This window comes from Nicotiana attenuata, unplaced genomic scaffold (assembly GCF_001879085.1).
Source record: "Nicotiana attenuata strain UT unplaced genomic scaffold, NIATTr2, whole genome shotgun sequence".
In the NCBI taxonomy this organism is placed as follows: domain Eukaryota; kingdom Viridiplantae; phylum Streptophyta; class Magnoliopsida; order Solanales; family Solanaceae; genus Nicotiana; species Nicotiana attenuata.
This window is the reverse complement of record NW_017675977.1, coordinates 1-12227: the sequence shown is the minus strand read 5'-3', so window position 1 is coordinate 12227 and position 12227 is coordinate 1. Positions and strand designations below refer to the sequence as shown.

Genomic DNA, 12227 nt, shown 5'->3' with positions numbered 1-12227 from the left:
GCTTAAATAAGTGAATTATTTTCCAGTTGTCTCCTTTTATTTTCCGAGTCACATAGTAATTTAGAAAGCAAAAAGTTTGCCCCAAGTGTGAAGGAAAGGAGCCACTTCTATGTGACACTAATATGGTGAAGAATGAACTGAGACTGTCTTGAGAATTTTCCTCTGTTATGTTCGAGGTTATAATTCAAGTAAGATCACTGTAATCTAAAACTTAGCTCCGTTATATGGATATAGCATTGTCTTAAAGTCAAGTTACGAGAAATCAAAGTTATTTCACTGATGTTTAACTGATGTCTTTACGTTATTTAACACATGAATATTTATTCACACTTTTTGTTTAGATCAAATCAAATAACTTAATCTGAACGGTTAAATTAAGAGTGAGACTACATATCATTTAATCATTAATAACTGATAACTTTTATTTTTAATATTTCTGTAAACATCGCTACGAATAAATTTTTACCATTCCAAGCATGTAGATAATAGGAATTACGTGGAGGAGGCCGGAAAAAGGTAGATAAAATAAATGTGTTTGCAATAAATTTTCAAGATATGAAAAATAAACTGCAATCACAAAATAAGAGAAAAATATTTTTACTAATCAATTGTGAGTATAATTCTGTTTCTCCTGATTATCCCCGTGATTCGAGGGTTGAAACCGCGTATTTCTCGAATGTAGGATGATGCAAACCTCCTGGGATATATTTGATCTCCAGCTTCTTGAACTATTTGATTGTCAAGAAGTATCCGGCCATATTTTGATCTCTTTGTGAATATCACAAGAGGTTATGGGATTTTGAGGCACCTCTTCAAGAGAATATGTATCCCTTTATATAAGTGTGAATTAGGGTTTAGGTAGATTAACTCCAAGAAACCCTAATAGACTCCTAGGATTTCAAGAATCGTGTAATATCATTAATTTATTATTTCGCTTGATTCCTTAAAATATCGATGTCTACAAAATGTTTAAAAGCCTAAGGGGAATTACACATAATAGCTACATAAAAGTTCTTGATGAATCAACTAATTGAAGTTAATTATGCAAGCTGTTCCTCTTAGAGCCTTCTCGGCTTTTAGGCTGAGTAGAGTTAAGGCCGTGACGAAGGAAATGTTCATGGATTAAATTAGAGAAAACCAAAAATGTAAACAAATCGCGACTAATAAATCTGGTACAATATTCTTGAATTTTAATTGAGAGCTACTCATTTTCAATATGATGATTAATTGAGTGGCTAAGGTTAGCATCGACAATTTAGATAAAATATTTCTTTTCTTCTTCTAGATCCGAGGGTCTTTCGAAAACAGCCTCTCTATCCCTTCGGAGTAGGGGTAAGGTCTGCATACACACTATTCTCCCCAAATCCTACTAGTAGGATTTTACTGGCTAGTTGTTATTATTCTCGTTGGGAAAGTTATTCTTATTTTCAGATAAACGAATTTAATTTGTTTCATCTATCTATTAGTAGTAAGTTCTTCAAGCAAGTTGGGAAAACAAAAATCCTTTCTCGAATTTTCAGTATTCTCTTTTATATTGCAAGTGAAATTACAAAGCTCCAAATTAGTACTTTTTTGTAATTTTCTGATACATACCTACTGAAAATTCCAAAACCTTTTTCGTGACAAAAGCATCTCTTTGATAATTTACAGAAATTAAGGGCCCGTTTGGCCATAAAAAGATTTTCACATTTTAAAGGAAATTTTTTCCTTTTTCTGAATCGGCGTTTGATCATAAAAATTTTAAAATTCACTTGAAGTTGAATATCGAAATTTTTCAGAAATTTGAAAAACTCCAAAAAGCTGTTTTTCAAAATTCTCAATTCAAATTACTCATAAGAATTTTAAAAACAACTCCAAATTATATTCGTGTCCAAACACAACTCTAATTTCAAATACCATTTTCTCTTGAAGGAAAATTTTATTTTTTTTAATTTCACAATTCTTAAACGCCCACTTATAAGTTTTGCATGTCAAACACTTGCCAAATAAATTTCTTACATTAACACATCTTCAAGAGCTATTTTAATAAACCAACGGATTCGTGATTCATAAATACACCTGGAACCCCTTATTAGCTTCATATTATGGAAAAGATAGTGATAAAAATCATTAACTGATTAAATTTCTATTAGTCAGACATAAACCTTATGGTAATAATACCCTATCAATTTAAAATATATTTTTCACAAATACATTGGAAGATTAATTTTTTGTTTTTGTTTTGAGGAAAAGGTATTCACATGCTATAGTACTGGATGATAAAAGACCATGAAAAGATTAAAAGGATTCACGTGCTATAGTAGGCATTGAGAAGACCATGCACATGCACGCATGCAATTTGTTCTTGTACCTTGAGCCTAGGAGGGCCTCATGATCAATTAAAAAAAGTCTTTAATTTAATTCCCCATTTCATCTTAAACCCGTTGTTATTAGAAGCCTTTATCGTAAACGTTGGTCATGCAAGCAGGGAGAGCTAAATAGTATAAATAGAGTTCAATTAAATTCCCTTCATTATGATGTCGAATCCTCTTGATCATGCATGCAAGGTTATACTTGTAGGTTCAAATCTTAATATTTTTTTGAATCACCTTATTAATATTTCTCGCTCGGCCGTGCATGCAACGCCTCAAGTATCAAGAACAGAAGAGGGTAGAGGTCGCTTTCATTTTCTGAATTTACTACTGGCATACTGTAAACAAGGGACGCTTTAAACTTGGTGATGATTTGAGGCTAGTGTATTTCTGGCAAGCAGGTTAATTAAAGTAACAGATGAACAGTATTATAACTATTTGTACTGATGGCTGTGCAGTGAACACTGATCAATTTATGTCATAAAAAGTGAAAAGTGAATCCCAAAGAGTAAAACGAATTAGCTCTTTTCCTTGTTGGGACACTGGATAATCAATGCCTGGAGGTGTGGTGAGGAGGGTTGGGGGTGGCAGGTATAGTTGTATTTCATTATTTGGATAATGCAACCATCGTGGAAGTAGGAGGAGATTCAATGTTAACCTTAAACTGACAACAGAAAATACTAAAATTTACAAGGATCCTTCAATTCTTCTTAATCCCAAGATAAAGAAAAACAAATTTCCAAGATATTAGAGAATAGTACAATTTACTCCCCGGTCCACAATAATTGACCAATTTGGTTTTTATTTTGGTCCAAAATAAGTGTCCATTTATATAATTAAGAAGAAATTCAATTTGTTTTCCAAAATTATCCTTATGTACGTATCCCTAAAAAGTCATTTACTCCTCAAATTTGAGAAGAGAAGTAAGTGCTATTATAACTATGGTGCAGCATTTAATGAAGTAAGTATGAGTTTTGAATACATGCTTATACTACAGGAAATAAAGTTTTCAGTATTCTGTGGTGACCTCTAGTCGCCAACAAAAGTAAGTTTCAACGGCGAACTATATATCACTACTTCGAGCAGGTACCTACCTGAAATCTATTGTGGCGACTTGGCATTTATTTTTGGTGTTGACTAAAGAGGTTCGCACGGAATATTATCATTGAAAACCTTGTTTTCTGTAGTGTTAACTCTATTTATACTTGGGTTTTTCACCCATATATAGGTTCTAAACATAAATTGTGAGTTATGTTGAACTTGTAGCACCCATCTGGTTCACCGATGCCTTTTCTCCCCCATTGCATAGAATCCTCGTTCCTTAGGCAAGCTACAGTGTCTATGTCTTAGCTGACTAAGAGGCACGTTAGACTAGTAACCATATCGAAAAATGAACTTGTGTAAGTGATGGTATTTCCCGCAATATAGATAGGGAATGTTGCAAATGGTGAAAGGTGACAAATCAGGGGCGGATTTAAGGGGAGAAAGGGTATTCACCCGCACCCCCTTCGCCAAAAACTTATACTGCATATGTGTCAGGCAAAATCTATTTTTAAACTCTATATATTATGTTTAGAATCTTCTTGGCATAGCCAAAAGCATAGCTTAGTGGTCAAGGGGGTTCGAAAGCCTTTGTAAGGTCATTGGTTCTATTTCTACTAGCTACAATCTTTTTAACTTTATCCTTTTTTGAACCCCTTGGCGATAATTCTACCTCCGCCGCTTGTGAAAATATTGAGTGTTTTTACCAGAAGTAACGCATCTGGGCTTCAGAATTTACTGAGAACCAGCCCTTTCTTTTGCAATGCTATGGGAACCAAGAAGGAGCATCTTTTTTAGACACAGACTTGGATACTTGTTGGGGTGGGAAGGAGTAGTAACTGTTCACACTTAGGGGTCGTCTGGTTTGAATACAGTTTATGCCGGTCGGATAAGTTATGCTGGGATTAGTTATTCTGATATTGTTTTTTATCCAGTGTTTGGTATGTTGTATTAAAAATGACAATTGCATAATTTCTAAGAAGAAGATATAAGTTATTCCGGCACTAATTACCCCACCCTCTACAAGGTATAAGTTATCCCGGTACTAATTTTAATCCCGGGATAACTTATACCGTGTTTGCTAACCAAACAAAGTATTAAGGTGGTATTAAATTTTTATACCATACCTTCTTATACCTCATACCAAAACCCCTTAGAAAATTATCTACGCTCTCATATATTACATTTCCAAAACCTTGGGATCATTTATCCCATACAGAAGGTGAAATTATAATCTTATAATCTCGGAATAACATGTCTTGAAAACCCCTTTAATTTTTAATCTCATGTATCTATCTGAGGAAATTAAAGTACCAAATGTACTATTGGTATCTTTTCCCTGTTGGGCCTACATGCATGAATTTAAAATGGTCTCTGTTCACACATACTCAAAAATTTGTTGTTATGTAGTATACTTTATCTGGCATGCATATATGGTAGGGTCATATTTAAGCAAACTGGGGGACACACCTGAAAGTCCCATGCTCTTCTATACTTGTATATTTGTACTTGCTTTTGCTCATTCTATTATAACATACAAACTGATTTCGCACAATTTTTTAACCTTACAGTTTGCTTATGCAAAGTTATACTCCCTCCGTTTCAGTTTAGGTGAACCTATTTTCTTTCTGGGCCGTTCAAAAGAGAATGACTCCTTTCTAAATTTAGAAACAATTTAGCTTAAACTTCCAATTCTAACCTTAATGAGAAGTTTTTATAAGCACATAAATACTCTTGATTTTGACTTGTTTAAGACGAGAAATTCTAAAAGTCTTCATTTTTTCTTAAACTCCGTGCCCAGTCAAACAGGTTCAGATAAATTGGAACGGAGAGGGAGTACTATTTAACGGCCCAAAGTCACAGCGGGTTTATTATTAAAGCAGTTGGCAAGTGCCTAAAAAACACTAAAGAATCCAAAAGCTAGAAGAGAGGAAGGAGGAGAATACTTGGAATCTGGATCCTCCAATGAATCATCAGCTTCAAATATCAGATGAAGAAGATGGATCATCAGAAGAAGAGGAGGATGAAGAGGAAGTTTTTGAAGAAAATGGCATTGAGAACTTTCATAGTCATTGCCAAAACCAGAACTTACAGCAGCTGCCAATGCCACTCTGCCCAAAACCAGCAAAATGGGCTGAAGAATTGAACATAGTAACAAAAGGTATGAAGCCAAAGAGAGCCAAACAAGATCTGATAGAAGTTCACAGAGGCCGAATTATTCGAGCCGCGGGAAGAAAAGACAGGCACAGCAAAGTTTCAACTGCAAAGGGTCCGAGAGACAGACGAGTTAGGCTTTCACCAAACACTGCAATTCAGTTCTATGATGTGCAAGATAGGCTTGGCTATGACCGTCCAAGTGAGGCCATTGATTGGCTGATTAAAGAAGCTAAAGCTGCAATTGATTCTCTTGGTAAGTTTCCTAAACTTAATGCCAAAATCCAGTATTCATTTGATCAACTTTTAGATGAAGGCTGTATAGAACAGAGTCCAAGATTTGGTCAACAAAATTATGGCATTCCAAATTCTGAATATGGAGTTCAGAACCACCAGCAGGAGGTGAATTATGACATCCCAATTCAGAATGTGAGCTTGTTTTCATCAGCTGATGGTGCCATTTTCAGTGAATTCCAGAGCTACCCACATGGCCATTTTCTCAATTTCCAGTCTTTTCAAGAAGACACAATCCTTTCCTCTGGTGATCATCAAGACAGCTTCTTAACCAGTTCAATTCCAATATATTCCAATTCCAATTTGGAAATGAGTAGATATAAAAGAAGTCTGAATGGGAATGTTGCCAGTTCAAATTCAGGAAACGGAGAGGATTATTCTTCATTCAGTTTATTAGCACATCATTTCCCATCAGTTTTAAGTGAAAACCAGGTCATTTCTCATAGGGAACCCCTTCAGTCCAGCTTTTTTCCTCTAATCAGTGGTGATCCATTGAGCACACAACTTCAGACCCTTTCTTATGATGGTTTCTCAGGGCAGATTTCAAGTGCACCAAGAATTCAAGGGGAAGAGGAGCAGGGCACATTTTCTGCTCTTTGACCTACTGCAACTGCATTACTCATTAAGGCTAGCATTTCTTCACCAGAATATATAGATAGACTTACTACTTTCCTTTCCAGAATCTTTTTTGACTTTTTTAGGAGCTGAAATCTCTGCTGAGTGGACGTAATGCAGAATTTCATATATTATTATTATCTTTCCTATATTGGGTACGAGATGTTTATCCAAATTATATAACCCTCTTGTCTCTAATTAAGCTTCTTTTTATTTTTGTAATTTTACCTCAATTGGATGATCAGCACCTCATCAAAAGATCCATAATATCAATTTGGAGGGGGCACGAGAAGAGAAGAAGAAAAAAGAGAAATGACAAGACTTAGATTAAAAACAAGAATAGTTTAGACGGACCTAAGAGAAAGAAGAATCCTTGAATTAATGAAACGAAGACAAAGATGCGAAAAGGGGGTTATGTATTTGGTCTTGTAGCTGTCAAGCAATCAAATCGAAGGGGCAAAAGAAAGTGAAATTTCAAAGATTTGTCAATTTTCTCTCCGTTCCAATTTATGTGAACCTGTTTGACTGGGCACGAAATTTAAGAAAAAATAATTTTTTTTGAAATTTGTGGTCCTAAACAAGTCAAAAAGTGCCTCAGAGTATTTGTGTGGTTATAAAAACTTCTTATTAAGGGTAGAATTGTAAGTTTAAAGTAAATTGTTACCAAATTTAGAAATGGGTCACTCTTTTTGGAAGGAACCAAAAAGAAAATAGGTTCACATAAACTGAAACAGAGAGAAATGGGCCGGGGTACATCAGCAGCAATGGTTGTTTCTTAGGTACATCATATTCATACAAAAGTCTCTTGTTAATGAGCACTGATATAGTTGTCAGTTCTATTGCCAAAGGCATTCAATTTAAAAGCAGCACACTACTGATCCACTTCAATGGTGCATTACCATTGCATACATTCAAGTCCCTAAGAGGAAATCGTTCTTCGTTCGTCAAGGTTTTCTTTGTACTAAGATGTTGATTAACTTTATAAAATTAGGAAGGATTAAAGATTCACACGCTGTCATTAATTATTATCCATATATAACTTATTGATTCAAATTATATATACAGAGAGTTTAAAGTTTTTTTTTTTTTACATGATTATAATTAACTTATTATAGTAGGTTAATTATCATTTATATCAGGTTTCCTATTAAGTAAGGCTTATCAGATAAATTACCTTCAATTATCTTATAAGTGACTTATTGTATAAATATTTTTATACAATTAGTACATAAAATATAACCCAACTAATTTGGATTTAAATTATATACTGCAAATAATTTTTACACACCACCAACTCAATCCGCTATAGCAGTTATTGCTTGGCATTGCGGGTGTGCCAGTGCGACACTCGTCTGTACGGGGGTTTTCTTTCTCCTTTTCTCCTTAAGGTTAGATATACATTCCTTAATCAACTTGGAAAAACACAATTTGCTCTGTAGAACCTGACACATATGTAGTGACCGCGTGGAGCGTGGGATTTCATGTGTGTCTTTCCGTTAAGCAATGATGGGTGATGGAAAAGCAACTTCTCATTCATGTGGGTACTTTCTAGGGCCATTATAGAGAAGGCGTTCCCAGCATATACCAAAATCGTAAGTGTTGTGTAGGATATGTTAGCAAATTATTAACAAGTTTGACATAGAATATCAAGATTTGCAATAATATACAAACCTAGGTACAGCCTCTCACTTGCTTAGGCAGCAGTGATCATTGGCAGACTTGTTTAACCGGAAAATAGAAAATTCGGTCAATGCTTAATTTTTAGAAGAACTCGGGTTACTGATAATCAAATTTGGAACAAACAAGAAGAATTGAAATAAACGATAGCTGAGTAAAAGAAAACAAAGTAAATCAGTGTATTCTAATAATATTCTATGTCCTTACAAATGTTATTTCTCTCCTTTTATAGCTATCTCTAAGTAATACGTTTATTTCCTCTCATAAAAGAGCCATTATGAGCAATTAATGACATTTAATGTAATGTTATAATTGGCAATCGTAACTGTTTCGTGAAGATTCAATAACGTTTTCCATCATTGATGCTCATTAATTACGGATAATGCGTATCTATACTTTTTGCTATCTAGGTTCATTCCTTCGATGCCTCTTCAAATTATCAGGAGGTTTGAGTACCCGTTCCTTCCTGTTTTATTGAATCTCTGCCCGTGCCTGTTAAATCTCCTGTCTCTTTAGCTATCCTTTGCCAGCTGTCATTCTTTTATTGATCCAAGTGTCTTGACATGTCAGCACAAAATTAATTCCATATGTTAACTTGATTTTTCTCAATACAGATAGTCCCCCCACTTGCCATTTATTCAACAATTGAATATTTGGGAAGTGGATCTCATTAAAGCGGGAATTTTTGCCGCCATTATACCTTCTCGAAAACTGACGCTTCGCATGTCACTTCCATTTAATGCTCGTGGCACGTGGCGCCTTTTATTGGGTCTGCAACCCTTCAGCGTCTTTTAAAGCTTTTTGCGGCTACATCAATCACGAAGTGACAATTTTCATTATGACGTTCCCATCATTACCTTTTTTGTTTGACGGTTGCTTCTGAGTATAAATATATCCTTTGTTTCTTCTTTCATAAAAAAGTTTTCCATTTTTGACTTATTCAATCTTCCTTTCTTCTCCGTATAGCTATATCTTCTTTAAACCCTGATCCACGTAAAGTTCTTATTGTAGATGAACTTCCTCTTGCTCCAACTAGGAGCAGGAGAGGAGGTACGTTACGTAGTTTAGGATCGACGTCCATTCGAGGTTCGCCTTCATCTTTACCTAGTTCCACTCCTCCTTCTTCTTCTAGAAATAGGGGTTCTCTTCCACATAGATCTTCCACCAGAAGTAGGGATTCTAATGAACCAGTCCGTGAACCAACAATAGATGAAATTACCCCCTCTGAACTTTCTTTTTATACTGATAGAGAATCAATTAGGGATCAGGTTTCTTCTATATCCTCTTTTGATCGTGCTGACGTTTACCCTTCTCAGATTACTGAAGGTTTGATCTCTGTTGTTCGTAGAGATTGCCACGGGAAATTTGATTTCTCAATTACAATCCCTAATGCAATATCAAAGGATCACGTCTTACAAGACTGGCTTTTCTTTCGTGTATACATATTCCTTTACACTAGATTTTAGACCCCCCATTGATCTTGTTATCATCGAGTTATGTCGTTTTTTCAATGTTTATTTAGGAAAAATTGGCCCCATTATATGGAGGGCTGTTGCTTGTCAAAGGTACTTAGCTAACTTGGCTAAATTGCCTTTTACCTTTTTTCTTCTGATCCACCTCTACTCCCCTAAGCTGTTCCGACATGGAATCTTTACTTTGGTGGAGAGGAGTAAGAGGGTTTTAGTCAGCCTTGAGGATGACAAGGACCGTGGCTGGTATTTGTTGCTGCTCCTACTGTAGGGTTAGTAGGTGAAGAAAATATACCATTCCCTAAAAAGTGAAATTTTGCACGTAAGTTTACTTTTACAACTTTCTCTCTTCTCTTTTTTCCCCCTTTTTAGTTTTGAAAGGGTTTTTTTTTTCCCGTGACTGTTTAACTTACTCTTGTTTCAGCAACCATGGGAATTGTTGAAGAGATTCCCAATTTCCGTGGTTGGGTAGAGAAATTGTTGACTGTTGCTCCGATGGATCGCAGATTCCGGACTTTCTTTGGCAAGAGCTCAGGAGATAATCCTGAGTTCTTCATCGAAAAGGAAAGCTGACAAACCCCAAGATTCTGAAGAGGAAGAGAAATGGGATGGGAGTTCCTTGGTTAAAAGACCGCGGGTTAGAAGGCGCGTTATTTCAGATGATGAAGTTACTCCTCCCCGTTCTGTTCCCGTGACCGAGCCTGTTGAAGCCACCTTAGTGAGTTCTGACGATGATACTCCTATGGCAGCTCGTGGCTCTGATGAAAAACTTTTTTTCACGTGGGTTTGATAGTGAAAGTTTTGATTTGGTGTCTGATGAAGTACCTCTTGCCTCTTTCCTCGTGTCTGTCCCAGTGGAATGCTCTTTACCTATTTCTACTGCTGCTGTCTCTGTCCCGCCTCAAGCTATTATGACTTCCTCTACAGTCCCCACTACTAGTATTTCTCGCACTGAAGTTGGTTCTTCAAGTGGAAGTAGAGTGATGAAGCAGATTACCATTGAAGTCCCTGCCGATGGTAGTTTTTTGAAAAAGTGAGGTCGGGCTGACGTATGGTTGAAACCCTTGATTGGTCCGGTTGAGAAGTCCAAACTACAAAGTCATAGTTCTTTGACTTGGTTGAATGATATCGTGCAGTCATCACTGAAGGTATTAATTTCTTTTCATGCTTTATAACATTCTCCTATTACCAAGATTCTTACCCTTTTTTTTTTAGATCAATCTCATCGGTACGGAGATGATGAAAAGGGTTTCCCATACAGAGCAATTAATCCATCACTACCAAATTGAGGCAGACAATTGGAAAGAGCAATATGAAAGTCTTCAGCTTGAGATGGAAGTTTTAGAAGAAAGCAAATGTACCTTAGAGCAACAGTTGAGAGTCATGGCATCGGAATTGGCAGTTGAAAAAGCTTCTTCCAATCAAGCGGGCAAGGATAAGAATCTCCTTGAATCTTCTTTTGCTCAACAACTCTCCAAAGCTACTGAAGAGATCAGAGGCCTTAAAGCTTTGCTAAATGAGAAAGAAGTTTATGCTGGTGAGCTTGTTCAAACACTCACGCAGGCCCAAGAAGATCTACAAGTTTCTTCTGACAAGGTTAAGTTTTTGGAGAGTTCACTTGCCCCTTTGCAATCTTCTTATGATGCTGCTTTGGCTGAGAGGGAGGAGCTCAAGAGTGAAATTGATCAATGGGAAAGAGACTATGAGGCTCTTGAGGACAAAGCTGGTGTTGAAGTGAGTTGGGCTATTTTGAACACACACCATGATACCCTTGTGGAGGCTAGCCAAGAGGGTTTTAACTTAGATCCTGAGTTAGCTAAGATAAAAGAAACCATTGAGAAAACTCAGCAAAGCTAAAGTTTTTCTTCTCCCATGGCTGATACTCCCGAGTACGTTGAAGCTAATCTTGGTGCGGTGGATGTCCCAGCTCTTTCAGACCAAATCGAGCCTTCTGTTGCTGATGATGTTGTTTTAGACTCTTCTTCTGCTCCACAGTGAAAGTTTACTTATGAAGTTTTACTTTTTTTCCTTTTTGGTGGAATATGTGGTATTACCCCTGGTTCCATTTTGGGGGTTATGTTTTTGGTGATAGTAAGTCCCCAGGTCTTTTCGGGGCTTTTTGTAAAAATGACAATCAGTTTATGACTAAGTTCATACTTAGTTTAAACTTAATATTATAAAGTTTCCGTTTCAACTCAATTCTCTCGAGTTTCTATTTTACTCTTTTTGCCTTGTTTTTTACAAGTCCAAGGTCTTGCTTTTTTAATTCGTGAGTTTTTGTCTTACCCTTTTGACTTTTTGTATTTTTAGAAATGCTTTATTGACTTCATGGATCTTTGAATCAAAACATGAATTTATAAAAGAGGGCCCTTTTATATATGACACTTAATGAAGAAGACGTCTCAACTTCATAATAGTGTAAAGATACGAAAAAAGAAATAGGAACACACATGTTTCTTGAAATAACTTTGATAAAGTTTTCATTCGAACTTTGTCAAGTTTAAATAACATCTTACATGTATTTAAATATCATCTATTACTCTTCCGTAACTGTTTTCTTTACAACAGATTTGCAAAAAAGAAAGAAAATTCAAGGGTTTCTTTATGACCCATGGCTAAATACTGC

The 12227-nt window shown here is 36.0% G+C and overlaps 2 protein-coding genes across 2 annotated transcripts; both read left to right on the top strand.

Annotated features, from left to right (window-relative positions):
- Positions 1-5271: 5271 nt before the first annotated feature.
- Positions 5272-6921, top strand: LOC109220640 (transcription factor TCP3-like). The gene has a single exon (XM_019385102.1). It carries the CDS (start codon positions 5358-5360, stop codon positions 6438-6440), a length of 1083 nt encoding a protein of 360 aa, XP_019240647.1. The 5' UTR covers positions 5272-5357; the 3' UTR covers positions 6441-6921.
- Positions 6922-10837: 3916 nt separating this feature from the next.
- Positions 10838-11458, top strand: LOC109220639. Its single transcript, XM_019385101.1, has one exon. The coding sequence runs from the start codon at positions 10838-10840 to the stop codon at positions 11456-11458; it is 621 nt and encodes a 206-aa protein (XP_019240646.1).
- The last annotated feature ends 769 nt before the right edge of the window (positions 11459-12227 follow it).

What these genes read in the sequence shown, in the direction of transcription:
- LOC109220639 (XM_019385101.1), top strand. Translation starts at nt 10,838, where the DNA reads ATGATGAAAAGGGTTTCCCATACAGAGCAATTAATCCATCACTACCAA.
- LOC109220640 (XM_019385102.1), top strand. Translation starts at nt 5,358, where the DNA reads ATGAATCATCAGCTTCAAATATCAGATGAAGAAGATGGATCATCAGAA.